Genomic DNA, 21,121 nt, shown 5'->3' on the forward strand with positions numbered 1-21,121 from the left:
CTGGCCCCCGGGCCCTGCCTGGGGTCAGTGGTGGCTTTTGCCTCAAACAGCCGGGAGAAGAGGGCAGGGCAGTGCTCCAGGTTGGGGAGGGGCCAGGGGGACTGCCGCTTTCTGGAAGGGGCCAGGGCAGCAGCCAGCATCACGCGCTCTCTACAGTGGGGGGGTGTCATGGGGCTCGTGGGCGGGGCCTGGAGCGGTGAGGGCCACAGGTCTCTCTCCAGTCCACAGGGGCAGGCAGTGTCTCTGGGGACAAGGAGGGACAGGCCAGAGCCTGGAGACCCCTTCCAAGGAGGCAGAGGGCTGGTACTGGCTCCAGGACCTCAGGGGGAGAGGGAGGAGAGGTGCTGTAGGTGTGGTGATGCTGGATGCTGGCAGCTTGGAGTTCCCAGGCCTGGCGCCAGGATCAGCCTCTGGAAGCAGAAGGTTCCAGGTGATGTGAACTGTGTGGGAAGTACTGCCTGGGAGGGGAGAGAGGAGGAGGGGAAGGGAGGGGAGGGGAGAGGAAGCGAGGGTAGGGGAGGGGTGCACCCCTGTGGGGATGACATGGCAGCCTGAGGACGCAGGGGTATGTACTGAAGGGCTGGGCCTGGGCCTGGAGTTGGTCACCTACATGTCCTCCTGCTCTGAGCCCTGGAGCCAAAGGGGCCTTGAGACCTCCCTGTGCCTAGCAGGCAGAGCGGGGGAGGTTAACTCAGCAGGCCCATGGTCAGCTCTCACCGCAGGCCACAGAGAGGGGCCCAGGTGGAGCTGCACCCTCCCCGAGGTTCCCAAGGCTTTGGGGAGGGGACTAGTCCTGAGTGGGCCACCACCTCCCTAACCTTCCTTCGCCTCAGGGAGGATCTTTGGGGCCAGGCATTGTCAAGGTCACTTTTCCCACTTGAATTACAATCCTGGCTCCTGGTCTGGAGGGCAGGGCTGGGGCTGGGAATGCACTTGCTTCAGGCCCAGGTCAAAGCCACTGGCCGTGTGGGGTGCGCCCCTTCCCTGAGTGGCTTCCCTCAAACCTGGACACAGCCACATGGTCTCTGCCAACCAGCCCAAGTCCAGGGGCCCCAGTGCCCCAGCCCAACAGTTAGGGAACATGACGAAAGGATGTGACTTCAGTGGAGCTGGAGCTCCCAGGTGGGCAGGGCGGGGTCCCAAGGACAAAAAGCCTCTGGTGTAGAAGGGAGGAGAGGGAGACTGGATGGCGTGTGAGGCCCCTGTCCCCATAGCCCCTCAGGAATGCACACCTCCCCCGTTCTCAAGCCGTCTCCTCACCCCTCACCCTCTTCCCCGTGGCTGCCATCCCGTCAGCCCACTCAGGCTGCCGGTGCGTCAGCCTTTTAAAAACAAGTTAGTTAAGAATGAAAAGAGGAACCAGGCTATGCAGGGCCATTGCTAATGCAGGATGGGGTTTGCAGGGCCAGTCCAGCAGGGTGGGCAGTGCTACAGTCCCAAAGGAGCTGGGAGGAGGGGTTCGTAACCCACCCTGGGCACAGCACTGCCAGGCCCAGCGGCCCTCACTCACCTCCCACATGGAGCAGCACGAGCAACACAGACCGAGCAGCCGGCAGCCGGTGCTCTTATATACCAGCTGGCACCTGTGCATCACCCCCGGCAAGTGGGGTGGGGCGGGGTGGGGGTGGGGCATGGATGGTCTGCCACCTCACCCTCTAGGGCCATCACCAACCTGGCTGCACCAGTGGCTCAGCCCTGATGTTGCCAGGGTCCCAGTGAGTCCCGAAACCCTCTCCTATCAGAGGCCTGAAGCCACCTGATTTCATGCAGGAAATCCTGACAAGTGACCACAGGGAGGCAGGCAAGTGAGTTAGGGGTCCCCGAACAGGCTTCTGGCTTCCAATGGGGCAAGAGCAGGCGTGGACTGAAGGGATAGGAAGTGGGCACACACCGGTGCTGGGCCCCCCACCATGGGTGCCCGGCAGCCGAGCTCCCTCAGGGAGCTCACTGTGACCAGCTGGGCTCCTTGCTGGAGTCTCTCCAGCCGCCACCAGAAGCCAGACGAAGCCTCGCAGCATCAGCATAAGCGGACACAGCTGGCAGATAGTTTGGGCGGGGTCGTCACAGGCGGCCACCGCGCTCAGCGTGGGAGGGTGAGCATCACCTGTGCTGTGGCCCTTGGTGCGGTCCTCAGAGCCTGGAATGGTGCCTGGACCACAATGTCTCAAAGATTTGTGGAAAGAAGTGAGGGGAGTGAGCGAAAGGATGGGTTTTATTTCATCTCACCCTTAGAGGATTGTTTCTGTGCCTCCCTCTCCACCCCTGAATCTTAGGGTAAGCTCTCCAGAGCAAGTCCAGAACCAAAGACTGGGGTGTAAGTGCTTTATTTGGGGTCCCTGCAGGAAGCACCCAGAGGCAGTGGGCGAGGCACCAACACTGGCTGTGTTCCTGAGGGTCATTGCCATGGATGCCCTGCTGGAGGTGATGGAGCCTGTGAACGGGCTGGGTTCTGCCGGCCAGGGGCAGAGCTGTGGGCAGAGCCAGAAAGAGGCCAGCAGGGGGCGTGGGGAGAGTTGAGCTGAGGCCCAGCCACAGGGTGCCCCCCCCCACCTACAAGCTGGTCTTCTCCCCACCTGCTGAGGCTGGGCCCGCCGGACCTTAACCCAGCTGAGACCCCGAGTGCAGCTGTTTGGACCTTAGCTTCAGGGCTGCCCGGGGGGGGGGGGGGCACCCGCGTGGCCTCAGGCTTGTTAAATCAGGTTATTTCCTGGCATGCATGGCCCCAGGCCTGGGCAGGACAATTGGCTTCTCCCTGAAGACCATTCAGCACAGCTGAGCCTGGCTCCTTCCCACTCTTGCCCAAGCCCAGGTGCCCCTGGAAGCTGAGCCAGGAGACTGGGGATGGATGGAAGGCGGAAGGCGTGGTGTGCAGGGAGGAGGCAGGGTAAGCTGTAGCCTTCTGGGCCCACATTCCTGCAGAGCCCAGGACATCCGCCAGCCAGCCAGCCAGCCAGCCAGCCCTGCTGTCGGTGATCATCTGAGCCTCATCTGGAGAGCTGGGAGGTCCTCTCTCTGGCCCCAGACCCCGCCCAGATATCCAGGGCCCTGTCGGGTCAGCTTCAGGAAGGGCAGGTCAGGGAGCTCACTGCCCACGGGTGGGGCTCTAGGGAGGGAGGCTGGCCTGCGTTGCCCACTGCACATAGGAACAGCTCCGGGGGTGAGTGGCTTACGGCTCTCCTGTCTCTCTCAGTGCCTCCCACTCGTGATTTTCAAGCTTACAAGGAGGCACTGTTTGGGGCAGGGTTGAGCATAGGTCCAGCAGGCAAGTGGTGACCCTGCTGGCTCCCCAGAAGAACGTCAGGATGCGTCACGTGACAGGAGGGGACGGTGATGGTGGGCCCGAGAAGGAGCAGGCCTGTGCCATGTGGAGGGCTTCCCTTCCCAGGACGGCCACTCCAGGCGAGGGCTGTGGCGTCTCTCATTAGCCGGACTCTCCTCACCTGCCCCCAGGCCCCCGCTAGGTGCCAGACGCTCCTCCAGCGGGGCCAGGTCCCAGCCCCCTCTCCAGGGCCGGCCCTGCTCACCCTCATTCCTGCGCCCTCACAGGCCCCCAGCACGGCCATCCAGGCCCCTCCCTTCCGGGCCACTTGCAGCTCTTGCTCTCTGGCACATGGCCTTGTCACGTTGGTCCCGTCTACCATCCCAGTGTTTCCCTCCACCCCATTCCGGCCACACCGGCTCCTGTGACCCCCGCTCTTTGTGAACCTCTGCTAGAGAGACTCCTCATGGCATCCTGGGCCCCTCGACCCAGGGCTGCTTCGCGGCCATCTTGACATCCTTAATACTTTGCCTTTACATTTGTTTTGTGAAATGATGTCCCGTGGAAAAAGGGCTTGGGGCCTCCCCGCACCCACCGGCACCAATCTCAGCTGCCACTCCCCCAGCCAGTCACCACTGTCACCCCTGACCCCAGCGGGGGCCTGGGTGTAAACACGACATCATAGAGGGTCTGTGTTCCGTCTGAGGGAGCCTGATGTTAAGTAGTAAATGGCAGGACAGGGCCAGAGAGAGACACGGCAGGAGGAGGAGAACAAGGCCCCGCTGGGCGTCCGGGCTGGCAGCCGTCCTCCCGGTTGCCAGGTGAGGCGCCTTTGCTCACCAGAGCAGTGCAGGGAGCTTTTGCAGCAGGTGCCAAGGTTCATCTCTGCCACGGTCAGTGCCACCTGAGCTGGGATGGGGTTGCGAGCAGCCCTATGCCGGCTGTCACTTCGGCCACTGGGCAGGCATGTCCACATCCTGCTCCCACCCCCACCCCCAAGACATCAGGCCCCAGACTACCTGGCACTGTCTTTGGGGACAGACGACAGTCCATGCTGAGGACAAGGTGCCCTCGTCCAAGTAGAGTTAAGACAGTGCAGATGGCTGCTGGAGAAGCAGGGAGGGGGTTGCTGGGCTTTCGGGGAAGTCAGGCAGAGAAGGCGGAGCCCAAGGGTGCCCGCTGAGGACAGGGCAGGTTGCCGGGCACCAGGAGCTGCCCGGCCACGTAACACTTCCAGAGTGAATGAGCCCATCAGATGTTCGGAGAGAAGGCTGTGGGTCACAGGAGCATGCCAAGGTCATTCCTGAGGGGAGCAGGAGGAGCCCCAACGACACACCAGCAGGTTTTGTGGGGAAGACGGCTCCACAGGAAGCACAGAGGAGCGGGCTTCTGGAAGGAGGCTGCTGATTAGGGACGAGCCTGGAGTTTAGCTCGTGACCAGGAGGAGACCAGGGAGTGGCACATGCCATTGGGGAGATGGGGGTCTTTGTTTGCAGCTCTCAGAGGCCAGCTCTGGGTGAGCCACATCCAACACCTGGGGGAGGTAGACTGCTCCAGCCAGCTGGTCACCTGGACTCAAGGCCACTAGCCTCTAGGCCCCACCCTCCACCCCAATGAAGGTGTCCCTGCTGGCTAATGGGCACAGCCTCTTTGCTGGTCATCTGCCAGATCCAACATCATGGGGGTGGCCTATGCGAGTGCCCTCTGACCCGGTGATCCCACCTGCAGGAACCTCTCTCCACGTGTCCTTGCACAGGTGCACAGTGTGCATGTGCGTCAGGGCCAGGGCACTCACTACAGCGAGGCTGGAATCTGAACGGCCTGGGAATAACCTTGGGAGGGACGTGGGGAGTGGGCGGGGGGCGCTGATATGTTCAGTGAGACACAGAGCCATGTGCTGGCTGGACAGTGGGGCGGGTGACAGACCTACACTCTAACAGGCAGTCTGGGCGGAGGGTACAGGGAACCCCAGGTCCCTTGGGAGTGGAACCTGGGACGGCGGTAGTGCCTTCTGCCACCCACCTTGTACCTTTGAATTCAAAGATGAGGTTTTTAACCTGTCTGTATGCTTTTGAGAGAAACAGAAAATCAAACCTCTTTAATGCTAGCTAGCAACGTTTAGAAAAATCCCATTATGCCTGGGAATAGCCGGGATACGGCAGGGAGGGGGGCCTTTCTGAGGGCGGAGGGGTGGGCCCTCTCTGCCATTTGACATGTATGGCTGGGGACCCCTGTGCCACGTGCCTGCATGGGCTTGGCTCCTCCCTGAGGCCTAAGGATGAGCAGTCGTGGAGTGAGGAGTGGACTGTCCCAGGGAGTGGGAGAGCCTGTGGGCCCCAGCACAGACGCTGAAACCGAGCCAGCCCTGCCCCAGAGGTTTCAGCACTCTTCCAAAACCTGAACTGGTCAGTGTCATTTGAGCCCAACCCCCACCCCCACTCCTACCCCCACCCCATGCCAGGAGCTGCTCTGTTCCCAACCTGCAGGGCCCTGGCCTCCTTGTCCTAGACGAGCTGGGCTGGGAGGGTGAGATTGGGACAGGTTCTCCCACCCCCTCTATGGTTGGACCGTGACAGTGGCCCTCTGCAGTTAGAGGAAGCTCAGCTCCAGACTCTGTGACACCGTCCTTCCTAGGTCCTCAGGCCTGGCAGACAAAACATCCTCCGCTGGGCTGGTCGGAGTGGCCTCAGCTCCTGTGCTGGTCCGTGTAGTCCCTCCTTTCCCTGCTGGCTGGGACCCACCTTGTGCCCTGCTCCGGCGGGTCTCCACTCTGCTCCATGATCACGGTCAGCATGGAGCACTGCCAGATTTCCCAGCTGGTGGGGTGGCAGCTGGGGTGGCTCCCAGACCTGGCCTGCACCTTCCCTAGCCAGCAGCCTGCATGACCGCTCCTGCTCAGTCATCTTGTTTCGGGGGCCACTCCTTCCACATTGTGAGTGGAACCCAGCTCAGCCCCTGGATGCTTGCCTCCGAATTTTCCAGTTGACATCTCCTGTGACCCTTGTACCGGGCTGAATAGTGTCTCCCAAAATTCATACACCTCCGAATGTGACCTTATTTGAAAACAGGGTCTTTGCGGATAGAATGAAGTTAAAACGAGGTCATGCTGGACGCGGGTGGGCCCTGTGTCCAATGACAGGAAAAGGCCATGTGAGGAGGAGTCAGAGCGCCAAGGAGCATCAAGGACAGCTGGGGTCACCCGGGGGCCTAGAGGAGGCAGGGAGGCCCCTCCCCTGGGGCCCCTGGAGGAAGCTTGGCCCCCCCCACAGCTGGATTTCACCCCAGGGAAACCGATTTTGGATTCTGGCCTCCAGAACTGGGAGAGAATAAATCTCTGGTGTTTTAAGTCGCTCAGTTTGAGATCCTTTATAGAACAGGCATGGAGAGCTCACCGCCCCCGCCCCCTCCACCCAGTGTGCTGCATCAAAAAAATCACCTAAGTTCAAGGCCAGCTTAGCCTGCTTGGGCATTTGTGGGTGAAGACGGCAGGTAACAGCTAGTGTTTGTGGGCCTGGCCTGCTGCCAAGGGTGCCCATGCCTCATTTACGCCTCATGCTAATCCTGAAAGAGGGGAGTTACTCCTCCCCCAGCAGAGGAGGAAGGGAGCGCGGGCAGCTGAAGGATCCATGCCTGCTGTGTGGCCCCAAACCCCAGGCCTGCCCACTGTGCTCTCCTGCTTGACGGATGTCACATGGGGAGAGAAGAGCAGGGGCTCCGAGAGGGCTGACTGTCCAGGCTCTGACCACTGGGATTCTCCTGGTCCTGGGGCATAAGTGCCTGCTGTTCTGGGCCCGGGAGGACTGCCCCATGTGTCCCCCTGCTCCACCCCAGAGATGGACAGCCCTGCCCGTCAGCAATCTTGAAGTCAGCCACCATCCCCGTGTGTCTTCTCCGTGTCTGTTGCCTTTCTGGATGTGTGTCATTCATTTTTGGACCCAAATGCATGGACTTCATCTTGGCATGAGCTGCCCACGGCCCAAGCATATCAAAGTCCCACTGGACCCAAGTTCATCTCCGGGCATCAGATGAGCCTTTTAGCCTGTGCCCAGCCTGCCTTTCCCACCTGTAGGCCAGGCAGGGCCCGAGGGAAACCCAGTGAGGAGGGTTTGGCGTAGCAGGCCTCCCACATGGCTGTCTGCCCACTGGTGCTGTCTACACCGCCGGCCGCAGTGGTGAGGGATGTTGCCTGGTACGCACCCATCCTGTCTCTGCCAGCAGTCCCCATCCCCAGCTGCTTAGCCCATCACCTGCCCGCTGCCATGTGCTGGGCGGGCCCTGCTTAGGGGAACATTCCTGTCTGTGATGGCGCTGCCTGACACCCCACCCTGAGCCAGCATTCCAGGACTCTCTCTCCCACCAGGATGAGGACAGGACACAGCAGGGCCTCATGAAGACATTACACCTGCCAGAGCTGGAAAGAAAGCCGTGGTGGAGAGTGGCCACTACAGAGGCCCAGGAGCTGGGAGGGGCATCCAGGCTGGGGACCCCGTGTGGTGGGGGGGTGAGTGAGGAATGAGACCCGGGCTCCCCTCAGGAAGTTAGAGCCAGGAAAGGGCTGTCCATCCTTGAATACAGGCCAAAAGGATTCTGCGGCTCCTGGACACTGGTACAGCGCAGGGCTGAACCTGCTTTTCCTCCCTGCAGTGAAATCCGAGCTCAAGAATGTAACAGGTAAACTGGGGAGCCCCTTGGAGACTCAACAGAGCGTGTGCAAAGCAGCACCGTCAGGGAAACTGGAGTCCAGGGCTCCAGTGCTGGGGGGACAGCTGCTGCAGAAGGCGAGGCCACACACACAACTCAGGAAGCCCAGGAGGACCGCCCCAAGAACCCAGAGCCCCTCTGGGGGTTGCTGGTGGGGCTTTGGGGCCAGCTGCAGGGTCGACTGGATCCCCGCCCGTGTAAGGGCTTTAGGCGGTGGCCTCGCTCGCTGGCTCCGCTTCTTACGTCTCGGGTCTCACAACCTACGCCCGCACGTGCCTCCTGGGGGCAGTATCACCCCGCCGCTGCCCACGTGACTTCCCGGGCTCGCCCCGCCCCCGCCGCGGCCCCGCCCCCGCCGCGCGCTGCTGGGACCCCGGCGCGAGGTGCGTCCTATCGGGCAGCGGCGCGCAGGCGCAGCGCGTGGCGGCCGTCGGCGCTCCCGGCTTTCCCCGCGCGCGCTGACGTCGCGCAGTCTCGTCCCCGCCGTCGCCGCCGCCGCTGCCGCCGCCGCCGCTGCCGCCATTGGAGTCGGCGCCCCGTCCGTGCGTCCGGTCCCTGCTCGTCGCCCTGCGCCGCGCCCCACGAGCGGCCCGCGCTCTCAGCCGCCGCCGCCGCCACCCGGCCGGCGCCCGGGGAGGAGGCAGCCGGCCCGGGGCCGCGAGAGCGCGGGTGACAGGCCCGGCCTCGCGGGAGGCCCGAGCCGGCGGGCGCCCCGGCCCCGTGCCGCGCCGCCTGTTCATGAAGCATGTCGGCCACCAGCGTGGACCCCCAGGTAGCGGGCCGGGCCGAGGCCGCGGGGCCGGGATCGCGGGGTCGGGGTCGCGTGTGACCGCGGGGCCTGTTGGCGCCGGAGCGCGCCCCGCGCCCGGGAGGCGTTCTGGTAAATAACTTGGTGTTTCCTTCTCCTCGGGTTGTGTCTGCGCGCACGTCCCGGCCTGCGACGATGCAGAGAACAAAAGGACAAGATAATAAAGGTAAGCGCAGCTGGGACGCTCTGCAGGCCCCGGGTGGACGGGGCGCGGGGCGGGCAGGAGGTCGCTGAGAAGGCGGACCCTGTGGGGCGTAGAAGGTCTGGGAGGCGGCATCCGGTCCGGGAAACGTCTTCCTCTGCTTGGGGGACATAACACTTTAGGTTGTGACATTTGGGGAGAGGCGACAGGTCGGAAACGGGGACTTTCAAGGAGACGTAAATGGGTAGAGTAACCGGAAGGTGGTTGATTGGATGGAGGCAGGGAAGGAGGCCGAGGGCCCCGTGACCTTCCTGTCTGCGCCCCAGGTGTCGGGCTGGCTGGTGGGAGAAGGGCCTGCCCTTGGCCCAGTCAGCTAGCTCCACGCCCCAGCGGTCACAGCCCTGCTCGCTAAGCCCCTCGTCGTCTCTCCTGATATTCTGGCTGGGGATAAACCCCCAAACTCACTCTTGTGAGAAGCTGTAAGTGACACTTCATGTTTACTCGGGAGACTGTTTTTAACCAGTGTGTGTGTTCCGCGGGTGTAACCAAATATGGTTAATCGTGTTATAAGGTTGGAAAAGGCCCAGCACTTTATTTACCTTTCCTTTCCTGGCTGACCATCCTAATGGTGGAAAATAAGTGGAGAGCCACATAGTAACGAGTTCAGAAACATGATTACCCTTCAGTTACAGTCTTTTCCCGGTTACCCTGGCTGAGGGTTGCCCGGTCTTCTCTCCTCCGCATACAGTTGGGCTTCTGGAAGCGCCATCCTCTGGCGTACACATGGACCGCTCCATCTTTGCCAAAGCCCCGTTACGAGGTCCTGGCAGGATTTTGTCTGCACCTCTGTGTTGTCAACATCTACTAAATTATGATGAAATCCTTATCAAAAACATAATATTGAAAGTTCTGCGCTGCCATCCTAATCAGTCATATAAATAGAAGTTCCGTACTGATTGTGTCCATTTTTAAGTTAAAAGCAGTTTCCACTAGAAATTGATGGGCATAGAGTTTATGACCTTTGATTTCCATGCTTAAAAGTAATTTCTAAAAATTCAAACACACTGTCTGTCTGTACTATTTGTTCCAGTACAAAATGGTTCTTTGCATCAGAAGGACACAGTTCATGACAATGACTTTGAGCCCTACCTTTCTGGACAGTCAAACCAGGTGAGTCTATTTGTTTTTAATGTAACGTTTTTACATCACGTAGTTTTGACCGAGTTTTGCAGTCCACCTCTGCTGTGCTATGTGTCTAACTTTGTTACCCTAAATAACAAAGAAGCAGACTGTAAAGCACTAGAAACAACAGAAAGATTGCTAATGAAGACTGGCTTTGCGTTGAATGAGGATGTGAGTGCAGTGAAGCTGGCTTTCTCTCTGGAGGAAGGAACTAGCAGGTGGCCTGGCTGGCATGCAAGCCGAATTCTAGGTGGCCTCGGCGTTGGTGGGTCTGAGTGCACTGCCGGGGTTGGAGTGGGGATGCAGCTAGTTCCCGGATGCTCCCTCATGAGTTATTTTTGCCCTGGACGGTTGGACTTGTGGTCGAGGAGAGCAGCTACGATCCGGACTCTGGAGCCCGACCCTACCTTGGATTTGAGTCTTAACCCCACCACTGACTGACATGTGACGCTTCTCAGAATGCTTGGCCTCTGTGCCTGTTCCTTTTCTACAAAAGAGTGGTGAATCCTCATAGAATTTTTGAGGAGTGACGTTAGATGGTGCACATAAAGCTTGGAGATGGGACCTGGTACAGGCCCGATGAGCGGTGGTCGCCTGACTTCTTGGGCATTTCCAGGTTTCCCAGTCTTGGCACTGTGGACATTTGGGACTGAAACATGTTTTGTTTTGTGTGTTGTAGGATCTTTAGCACCCTCCCTGGCCTTCATCCACAAGGTGCCATTAGTAACTGCCCCCCAATGTGACAACCAAAAGTGTCTTGGCAAGTGTCCCCTGGGGGGGGCTAAATTAATTGCCTTGGTCAAAACCACTGGGCTAGCTGGAGTTGAGGTTTAAGTGTAATATCTGCCACTTTTAAAGTGCACTGTGCTTGTTTGCTTTGGAATAAAAGCAGGCTTTGCCCCTCCCTGGGGTGGAATAGAGCCAGTCTGCCTCTTTTCTCGCTCACCTGCCCTTCTCCAAAATGTCCTAGAACTTTTCTTCATCCTCCTCCCGTCTGCACCTGGCACACAGGCGGCAATGGGAACCCTGAGAATTCCCCCCCACCACCACCACGGGGATGGGCTTCGCCAGAGGAAACGGCAGGAAGTTAAATGGACGCAGGGTTTTTGACTATCTGATGTTTTTTTAGATGATTTGACTACTATAACAGTATTGTGTACTAATTTTAACCAAAAGTGGGGGTGGTTTCACTACACTCGTGTCAGTGAACAGCCTGGAAGCGGCCCCTTTGTCCTGCATGTTAGAGGCATGCTTTCTAGCAAGATGGTCACCAGCACTTAAGGGTGAACCCAGGCTCTGGGTTGAGAACATTTCCCAGAAACGCCCTCCCAGCCAGCTGCTGTCGAGGGTAGGCCGCAGAGCACCTGGAGAGCACTTCGCGTCATAGATGAGGAACCCGGGCCCCCCAGAGGCCTGTGTGCCCAGCGGGGTGGGGTGGGCGGTAGTGCAGAGCCAGGCACACAGCAGGCCCCTGCTGTCCGTCCCTGTGTGTGTCACCGCCTATTCCCAGGGCCGCACTGCGACTCACCAGAAGTGTTGCTGCCTCCATTAGGGCTCTGCTGGCGGGTCCCTGGAGGAAGGTGCCCTCTGCCCTTCAGCCCCAGTTCTCAGGTTGAGTGAGAGATGGTGTGGCCGGAAGCAGGAAAGTCACAGTCCTGTCCCTGCGTGCAGTGCTTAGCGTGAAGGGACACGTCTGTGCACTTGCCCTCGCATGCGCACATCTGTAGAGACGGCTGTATCCGTCGGCCTGGGCTGCTTTCCTTTCTAATGCGCACACTTGCGGTGCACAGGAGGCCACCGGCTCTTTTGTTCTGTGAGGCCTGACCAGGTGGGCGACTTGGAGAACACCTGCCTGTGCTGCGCTGTCGGGGGGCTGTCGCCCTCGGAAGCTGCCGGTGTACACTTTCCCTGCGAGTTGCCCCGGGGCCCCTTCTGTGACTTGAAGTAACGGTGGTCAGCTTGGGGGACACGAGGGGGGAAGGGAGAGCTCCAGGGAGAAGCGGGCTCTGGCTGAGGGGCTCTGATAGGGCTGTGTTGTCCTCCCCGCCTTCCCGGTTCTCTGTTGTTTTCAGAAAGGTGAGGACACGCCGAAATGACCCAGAGAAGTCCCTCTGAAGCTGCGGTAGGTGCCGCTGGCCGACGACCAGGCCGCGCCCGGGCTGGGGCAGGCCGGGCGGTGTGGGCAGCCAGGGAATTGACCGGGACACCTGTGTCCACACTCAGTACTCAGCTGTCACACTCACGGGTTTGCTCAGTCACCTCTGGAAGGGGTGACTGGAAGTGAACTGTTTTCCTCTAACGGTTCAGCTGTGTCCCAGGTGTAACAGGAAACGCTCCCTTTCTCAGGAAGTCCCGTAGACCTGTGGCGGCTCCAGGCCGGTCACTGTGACTCGTTCCAGCCTGTGCTGAAGCTTTCTCGTAGCGTCACACTGGTCCCCATGCTGTGACAGGCTTCATCTCCGCTGGGGACAGCGCCCCTGGAAGTGCTGGGCGGGCCCCAGGAGCTGAGGACGCTATCTATTGCCATATGTGTGGCGAGCATCCCTCACATGTCACCTTCTGTGCTGTCTGGCCTCAGTTGTCACCCAGGCTTTCTGTCACTTTGAGGTGGTTTTCTTCACCCAGCAGCACAAAGCCAGGCCCGACGGATGCCTCGTCAGGGCATGTGCTCCGGGGGGTGGGGTGGGGGAGAGAGCTGGCTTCTGGTGGGCCCAGGCGCCGGCTGGCAGGGACGGGGGAGCGCGTCTTGCCGTTGTGTGAAAGCTTTGGCTTCCCTAAAACGGGGTGCCTCACAGTAGACGTCCACCCTGAGATTCAGCTGGTGGGACCCAGTGGCATCTCGACACACTTACTGTGAAGTTGCTCACAGCTGCGCTCCTCGAGGCAGGAAGCAAATGCAGAAGTTGTGTGGGTGTCAGGAGCTGCGGTCTCATGTGTGCCCGGCATGTGACCTGTGGGTGACCTGCCAAGCAGCACAGGAGCTGAAATCGCAGTCTTGAGCACAGGAAAGCAGGCAGGGCTTCTCGGAGGAGCCCCTGGGCTCTGCTGGTTTCCTGGGTCTGTGTCACTTTGTCACTGTTTGCATAATTGCCCTTGATGTTTGTACATTTTCCCTTTTTGAGTAAGTGCTTCTCAGCGTGTTCCAGAAATGTTTCCCTCGTGCCTCTGAAGAGTCCTTCCGTTTCTCCCTCCAGTCCCTGCCCTTGGTCACTAATGGCTGAGTCACTTTATTGTTTGTGAAACTGAAAGCTTTTGAGTAATGTCAGGATTCTTGCCTTCTCGGAAAAACCACTATAGGAAGCAAACGTTTCCACTTGAAACGGTTCTAGTCATTCAGAATGAGAGCTTCTTTCTTTTTTTAATGTGGTTCAATTTTAGTAAGTATGAGAAACTCTTAATTCTGGAATAGATTCATCGCTTTATTGTGCTTTACCGTTTGGTTTTCCAAAGGAAAGGATCGAGGGGTAGTAGTCACTGTTTGAAATTGTTTTGTTTGGCGTGCCCATCTGTTCACCATTTTTCTTAGTCACAGTACACGCCCCTAGAGTCCAGTGCTTGGGGTGTCATCTTTAAGGTCAGGATCCTGCCTTGAAGACCTGATGCAGTGTCGCCTGTGAAAGCGCCAGAACAAGACGGGGTGGTGGGTCTTCTCGCTTAAAGACAGGCGGGGGTTGGGGTGGGAGAGTCCTAGCTGAAGCTCTCCGTGTAGAACTTTCTGGTTATTTAGGGGATGTGGGGACTTAAGAAATCAGAAAACAGCATCATAGGCAGGAGAGTTCGTTTGCCCTGCTCCTGTTTTCCTTGCAGCCTTAGAGGGGCGTCCTCACCCCACACTTTACTCTCCAGCACCCCCACTGGACACACTCCCCGGACACTATTTCCGTTACCTCCTCAGACTGGCCTGGGGTGAGGGCCCAGGTCTGACCAGAACCCCCGGGTGAGTCTTTTCAGTCTGAACCCCACACCTGGAGATCTTTGGAGTCCCTGAGTTGAGGCCCTGCCACCTCGTGGTCCGGCCACCTTAAACCCCTCTGAGGCTGTGGCCGCCACACACAGGTGCTTCCTCTGGGTGAAGCGGCTGGACCCACAGGGCCTGTGTGCTGCCAGGCTCACTGGGAGGCAGAGCCTAGGGCTGTGCCCAGGCAGCCGTGGGGCGGGGGTGGCCTGGCCCGTTTGGACTCCTGTACGGTGGGCTGTCGGGAGAGGCGTGTGGAAGGGCGTCTGGAGCGGCCCTGACGGGGGCGAGGGGTTGAGAGTGGGAAAGGCTGCTTGCCATGGGCAAGCTCGCATCCGTCTGTGGGGCAAACCCACAGCCCTACACGGCCCTGCCTGTCGGCAGAAACACCTGACCGCCTCTTTGCAGCTGTTCTCACGTCCGTGCTGCCTGTGCTCTCGTAGGCGTCACTGCCGGCCGGGCAGGCTGAGCCGTGGGCTGGGCTCCGCTGGACGGGCCGCTGCTCGGTGGTGAGGCGGAGGGGCTGCTGCCCGCGCAGCTGTCCAGTCCGCGTAGAGCGGCTGGACGTGGTCACTCGACTGGACTCCAGGCCACGGCAGGGGGTGCTGTGCATGTGGGGACGTCCCCTGGGCTGCAGCCCCTGGGCCTTTTACTCCCACTTCCAGCGTTTCTGCCAGCGCTGGGGTGCCATGCTGTGTCATTTCCCACCCGCCTGCGCTTGCACGTGGGCAGGTGGTGGTCGTGTTTAGGGGTCTGACTGAGAGCAGCCTAACTCTTCACCTGTTGTTTCCGCAGAGTAACAGTTACCCCTCCATGGCCGACCCCTACCTGTCCAGCTATTACCCGCCGTCCATCGGATTCCCTTACTCCGTCAGTGAGGCGCCGTGGTCTACCGGAGGGGACCCCCCAATCCCGTACCTCACCACCTATGGACAGCTCAGCAACGGGGACCATTTCATGCCCGACGCTGTGTTCGGGCAGCCCGGGGGCCTGGGGAGCAACATCTATCAGCACAGGTTTAATTTCTTCCCCGAAAACCCTGCCTTCTCGGCCTGGGGGCCGAGTGGGTCTCAGGGCCCGCAGGCCCCGAGCCCAGCTTACGGGAGCAGCTACACCTACCCGCCGAGCTCCCTGGGCGGCACGATGGTGGACGGGCAGACCGGCTTCCACAGCGACACCCTCAGCAAAGCTCCCGGGACGAACAGCCTGGAGCAGGGCATGGTCGGCCTGAAAATCGGCGACGTCACCGCCTCTGCCGTCAAGACGGCGGGCTCAGTGGTCAGCAGCGTGGCCATGACCGGCATGCTGTCTGGGAACGGCGGGACAAACGTAAACATGTCGGTGTCGAAGCCAACGTCCTGGGCCGCCATCGCCAGCAAACCCGCCAAGCCGCAGCCGAAAGTGAAAGCCAAGAGCGGACCTGCCCTCGGGGGTGTGCTGCCCCCTCCTCCCATAAAGCATAACATGGACATCGGCACCTGGGATAACAAGGGGCCCGTGCCCAAGGCCCCGGCGCCCCCCCACCTGCCGGCCGCCCCGCCCGCCCCCCAGCCCCCGCCGCTCGTGCCGCCTCTGCCCACTCAGGCCCCCACGCTGGCCCAGCCACAGTACCAGAGCCCTCAGCAGCCGCCCCCCACCCGCTGGGTGGCCCCACGCAACAGGAGCGCAGCGTTCGGGCAGAGCGCAGGCGCCGGGGGTGACAGTCACTGTCCGGGTGGCGCCCAGGCCGGCGGCACCCCGGGCGTGGAGTGCCACCCCGTCCTGGAGAAGCTGAAGGCGGCACACAGCTACAACCCCCAGGGGTTCAACTGGGACCTGCGCAGCGGCCGCGTGTTCATCATAAAGAGCTACTCGGAGGACGACGTGCACCGCTCCATCAAGTACTCCATCTGGTGCAGCACCGAGCACGGCAACAAGCGCCTGGATGGCGCCTTCCGGGCCCTGGGCAGCCGCGGGCCCGTCTACCTGCTGTTCAGCGTCAACGGCAGCGGCCACTTCTGCGGCGTGGCGGAGATGAAGTCGCCCGTGGACTACGGCACGAGCGCGGGGGTCTGGTCTCAGGATAAGTGGAAGGGCAAGTTTGACGTGAAGTGGATTTTTGTCAAGGACGTGCCCAACAACCAGCTGCGGCACATTCGGTTGGAGAACAACGACAACAAGCCGGTCACCAACTCCCGCGACACGCAGGAGGTGCCCTTGGAGAAAGCCAAGCAAGTGCTGAAGATCATCGCCTCCTACAAGCACACGACGTCCATCTTCGACGACTTCTCCCATTATGAGAAGCGCCAGGAGGAGGAGGACGTGGCTCGCAAGGTGGGTCCGGGTGGGGGCGGCGGGGGCCCAGCGTGCTCACAGGCGTGGCCCCTGGTGACGGACGGCTCAGGGGTTGTCGCCACCCGACCTCAGCCTGTCTCGGGTTCTTGGAAAGGGTGGCTGGACCACAGAGCACAGATTTCTTATGAAGAACTTAGGGTAACTCACGCTTTGCTTTTCTAGCACACAGGCTTCCTCGTCTTTGTCATGTCAGGGGCACTGGGGCAGACCTGGCCCTGCCCGGGGATGCCAGGCCTCATCCACGTGGGCCTCCCGGGCACTGCCCTCAGCTGTTGGGAAGTGCTGGTCTGCAGGTCATTGCTTACCTCTTCTCTGGAAAACCCAGTGTCCTCAGGTTTTGGGAAGTTGACCTGCTTCGCCTGGGTGGTAAGCGTGGGACAGGTAGATGCAGACGTAACAGCACCGTGGGCATCTGTGGCCAACAGCCGTCTGAGACGCTGAGCCTGAGCTGTCCAGCCCGGTGGAGAACGGGCTCAGGGGCCTGCACACTGACCAGGAAACAGTGACGGACAGAGATGCGTGACACACTGGAAAGAGTTCACCTGGAGGTTGTTTCCCATGCTTTGTTTTTAAATGTCCTTGGTTTCATGAAACGTCAATTGATAATAGATGGCTTTTCAGTCCTTTTGCAGTTCTCTGTGTTAAAAGAAGAGTTGCACATCCGTGCCCATCAAATGTCCTGAAGCATTTTTAGCAGAAGGGCGTGTAAACGGGGCCTGTAGAGGACACGTAGTCCTGTGGGCAGTTGCAAGTGACACATACAGTGACAGCTCGGCATTGCACACTTTGAAAACAGGTTGCTATGTTTCACTCTTATGTGGAAAAGAAAAGGGCTTGTCATTGCCTTACTGAAGTGCTACAATTGAAGTCTTCTAGGTATGGCATAAAAACCAAAATACATGCAGTTGCCAACTTTGGGGCTTGGAGAGAGCTCACTGATCACACAACCTGATGCTGGCAGTCGGCTGTGTCGTTTGTCGTCAGTGCTGTGACACGTGGCTCTTTTCCTAACGCTCACGGGTTCTAAGGTGGTGGCAAGCCCCTGACCTGCCCGGTGTCTTCACGGTGCCGACGTCCTAAGCTTGTACTGTAGCAGCCGGGCCCTCGGTGATGGGCAAGGCTGCTGACAGGCTGTCGGCCTGCGCGTGGCCTGGGGCCGTTCCTGCAGCCATTCCGGCAGGCGTTTGAAATTCCCCCGGAACAGTAACAAGTGGGTCCTCTCCTATCACTTCCCAGACGCCTCTTTGGGCGTCCTCAGAAGGCTCCCCAGAAAAGACTGCCACCTCCCAGCTCGTGCCCACCGTCCACCAGGCCCAGGCGGTCAGTGTTGACCCCGGCTGTGAAGAGTGACCGGCGGGAGCTCCCACTGCCCACTGTTGTAGAACTCAGACCGCCCTGAGCTCACACAGGGGGCTCGGCCTGGTCCCCAGAACCGTCCCCCAGGGCGCCTGTGGCCGTGGCCGTGAGTGCATTCAGGAAGGGTGCGCCGTGCTCTGAAGGGTGGACATGCTGACAGGCGGTCAGGCAGGAGCCCCCAGACGCGAGCTTGCTGGGGGCCACCTGGGCAGTTGGCACAGGATGTCTGGGAACTATCCACCTTTGTGAGCAAGATGTGGGCGGCATTGGGTAGGACTGCTGTCCTGCCCTCTCCTCAGCTAAGGTTGGGCAGTGCTGCTTCCTGAGGGCAGACCAAGTCCTGGAGCTGTGCGGCTTGTAACTGTGGCAGTCACTCCTTGGGGCGCTTCAGAGAGCGCAGTGACAGTCACGGAAGGGTCCTCCTACCTGCTGGCCTGGAGCCCTGGCCCGGGGTCTCTGCACAGACTGGCCAGGAACTGAGGAGACGGGCTGAAGAAGGAGCGTTTCTGGGACGTGTGGATGACTTCCTCTAGAGTGAGCTGTGCTTCCTTGGTGAAGTCTGGGGCTTTTAAGAACACGAGGGGAACCCCGCAGTTGTTGGTCATGGGGAGGAGCGGGGCGAAGGGGCCTGTCGCCATCCGAGGTGCTCCAGCAGCACCACCAGAGAGGCCGGCGCCTTCCTGGGAGAGGCGGCGCCTGGATTCTTCCCTGGAGAACACAGTACAGAGCTGCTGGCTTTGCCGTGTGGAATTCAGGGCAGGGAGGGGACGTGGACCTCACAGCGGTGCTGTCCCTTCAGGCCCGGGAGCTGCTGTGCCAGGCGCAGGGGCCTCTGAGGTGGAGGGCGTGGGGCAGGGACCGCTGTGTGGTGACCTGAAGGCACGTCCACTCCAGTTGTAGCACAAGCGATAGTTACCCTTTGTCTGCTGATCCCACACTGGGACCTGTCACCACTGAGCAGCCCCGCACAGCACCGTCCTTCACTGGCTCCGTCCTGGTGGGACGGCGGGTGGAGGTGGGCGAGCGTCCCCACGTCCCCAGCTCAGTGCAGTCGCAGCGCTGTGAGGCACCCTGCCAACGGGAAAGGGAAGCCGAGCTGGGGGGCAGGCAGGCTGGTTCTCCTTCGGGCGGGGCCACCGCTGCCGAGGAGGAGCCGCCTGGAGCAGGTGGGTGCTGGTCAGAGAGAGGGGCCGAGTGCTGCCGGGTGTGGCAGGGCCCCCTGGGCAGCCGGGACCACACTTTTGGGGGGATTTCCACATGTTCACTCCATGTGTTAAGTTTTTTTCCTGTTTCTTTTTTGCAGGAACGACAGAATCGAAACAAACAATGAGGACCTGCCTTTTTCTTTCATGATGTAATGTTTGAGACACGGCGTCTAAGAAGCGCGCTCGGTGCTGTCCTGGTTCAGCCCCGCTCTTGCATCTCTGCGTTCTCTGTGGTCTCCTTCTGCCCAGAGGGCACCTGGGTATTTTCCTATGTATTCTAGTCTTGTAGAACTCACTAATAAAGGAGGATGGTTTTTGTCAGCCGGTCAGTCAGATTGCATAATGCGCGACAGAAATCTCTAAAAACAAAAAACCTAATACATCCCAAAGATTTTTTTGATTTTGGCAGAGATTATGTTCTCATTCTTATTTGCAGTCGTGTGACGTCTTCATGAGCCCGACATCTCACCGCCTACTGCTTCATGGTGAACACAACAGGCCATAAGTTGTTTTGTCATGCAGTGTATTCTCTTAAACATACTTCTCTTAGAAATGCCGAAATCAAGAGGTGAAGTGTCTCACCTTGTTTGGCTGGTTTGCCATTTTTATCATCCGCTATCTGTCTGCTCATCTGCCCATTTGGGTTTTTTACCGACAGAAAGCTACGTTTTCGTTTCTCGATTTTGCTCCACACTGTTTCTTTCCGCAGCCCCACGTGCTTGGGGCAGGCGCTGTGTCTGGAGGGAGGACGCTGACAGGCCTTGGCGTGTGGCGGGTGCAGGTCCAGTGGCCCTGCGCCCTCGCTGTGTGCACGCCGTTTTAGCCCCGCTCCCTTCACTGGAGAACGCTGACGCCGTTTTTGTTTCTATGCCGAGAATCTGAGCTTTAACCAGTAGCATCTGATGGCAGGCAGTGTGACGGTTGGTGCTGCCCGCTGTAAATTTCACCGTGCGTCTCAGTCTGTTTTTCCTGTTCAATGGGTGAAAAAAGCAAAAACAACCCTTTAAGAAACTGAACTTGCTGTCACGTTTTGCGGAGTGGGGACCATGGGGGACCTCGTGTCACCTGCTACATGGAAACGGTGCTTGAGCTGCCGCTCCAGCACCCGGGCCGTGCGGAAGGCAGGTCCTCCTGGAACCATTTACTCCGGAAGCCCCTCTGAGGTCAAGTTGAAGCTGTGTTCTTTAGACTTGTATTTAGAGCGCGCCCCTCTGAGCTGTTGCTGCTGGCAGAATCACGGACATCGGACCCCTTTTCCTCCAGGAGAACACAAGCCTTAATAAACGACACCTATTGAGCAAACCTGGCGTCGTGCATCCTTCTCCCCGGTGGGGCGTTTCTAGCTGCAAAGCCAGTGGCAGTCACCGCTCTGAGCCCATGGGTGCCTGCTGCAGGGACCGGTGGCCCCTCAGACGGAGCTATGACTTCACTTGCTCCTTGTCCGTGCTGAACAGGCAGAGGAACTTCTTACAGGCCCAGTTCTAACCCAGGATTTGTAGTTTTCCCAACATTTTTCTGTAACCTCCAGACGTGCAGCAAAGCTGGAGGAATTCAGCCGTACCATCTGGCGCCCACCCGTCAGGCCCTGCCCTGTCACTGCCCGCTCACCCTCTCACTGCGCTCCACACGCCCCCAGCCCCTCCCGCTCCGGCCGCCCTCTGGAGGGGTCAGCATGCACGTCGTCACGTGGCTTTCCCTTTGGGGTAGAGTTTATAGACATGCAGACGGTGGCAGAGTTGTGACAAGTGTGAGAGAAAGACCCGGGTCACCAACATTCCAGGGAACCCTTGTGCCCTTTCCCAGGCGGTGACACTGGAGACGCCACACCGGACGTGGGAGGCAAGTCCTGCCCTCCAGCAGCTCAGGCGGTGCCCTCCCGCCTGGCCGTGGTCTGTAGGCTTGCTCCCAGCTGCTGCTGTGACCTCATCCTGGGATAAGAAGATCCCTTGTCTTAACGTGTGATCACTGGACTCCCTTGAGCAGTGCGTGGCTCCTGGCTGGTAAAGAGACAGGCTGAGGGGGACACTGGGAGGCACTGCACGAGGCCATGGCTTGTCCCCCCACTGAGTCACGGCAACAGGGTTGGGGCTTCCACGGGCGTGGGAGGAGGGCCGTGGGCTGGTGACAAGGAACAGAGGCAGGTTGGCGCCTGGGTCTGTGACTGGTATGTACCGAGTCC

At 59.7% G+C, this 21,121-nt stretch overlaps 1 protein-coding gene across 3 annotated transcripts; it reads left to right on the top strand.

The window, feature by feature from the left end:
* Positions 1 to 8,587: 8,587 nt before the first annotated feature.
* Positions 8,588 to 19,263, top strand: YTHDF1 (YTH N6-methyladenosine RNA binding protein F1). 3 transcript variants are annotated; one of them, XM_033094723.1, is made up of 6 exons: positions 8,715 to 8,732; positions 8,910 to 8,934; positions 10,001 to 10,080; positions 12,165 to 12,214; positions 14,843 to 16,360; positions 19,041 to 19,263. In XM_033094723.1, the coding sequence occupies exons 4-6, from the start codon at positions 12,185 to 12,187 to the stop codon at positions 19,065 to 19,067; spliced, it is 1,575 nt and encodes a 524-aa protein (XP_032950614.1). In that variant the 5' UTR covers positions 8,715 to 8,732; positions 8,910 to 8,934; positions 10,001 to 10,080; positions 12,165 to 12,184; the 3' UTR covers positions 19,068 to 19,263. The 3 variants fall into 3 exon arrangements, with proteins under 3 accessions (XP_032950613.1, XP_032950614.1, XP_032950615.1); XM_033094722.1 differs by lacking the exon at positions 12,165 to 12,214 and having other exon boundaries at positions 8,588 to 8,732; XM_033094724.1 differs by lacking the exons at positions 8,715 to 8,732; positions 8,910 to 8,934; positions 10,001 to 10,080; positions 12,165 to 12,214 and adding an exon at positions 13,773 to 14,029.
* Positions 19,264 to 21,121: the final 1,858 nt, after the last annotated feature.

The sequence above is a fragment of the Rhinolophus ferrumequinum genome, chromosome 23 (assembly GCF_004115265.2).
Source record: "Rhinolophus ferrumequinum isolate MPI-CBG mRhiFer1 chromosome 23, mRhiFer1_v1.p, whole genome shotgun sequence".
NCBI lineage: Eukaryota > Metazoa > Chordata > Mammalia > Chiroptera > Rhinolophidae > Rhinolophus > Rhinolophus ferrumequinum.

Excerpts from the sequence above, each read along its gene's own strand:
- YTHDF1 (XM_033094722.1), top strand. The coding sequence starts at position 8,706 with ATGTCGGCCACCAGCGTGGACCCCCAG. Across the intron at positions 8,733-8,909 it reads CCACCAGCGTGGACCCCCAG|AGAACAAAAGGACAAGATAA; the intron begins GTAGCGGGCCGG and ends GCGACGATGCAG. Across the intron at positions 16,361-19,040 it reads AGGAGGACGTGGCTCGCAAG|GAACGACAGAATCGAAACAA; the intron begins GTGGGTCCGGGT and ends TCTTTTTTGCAG.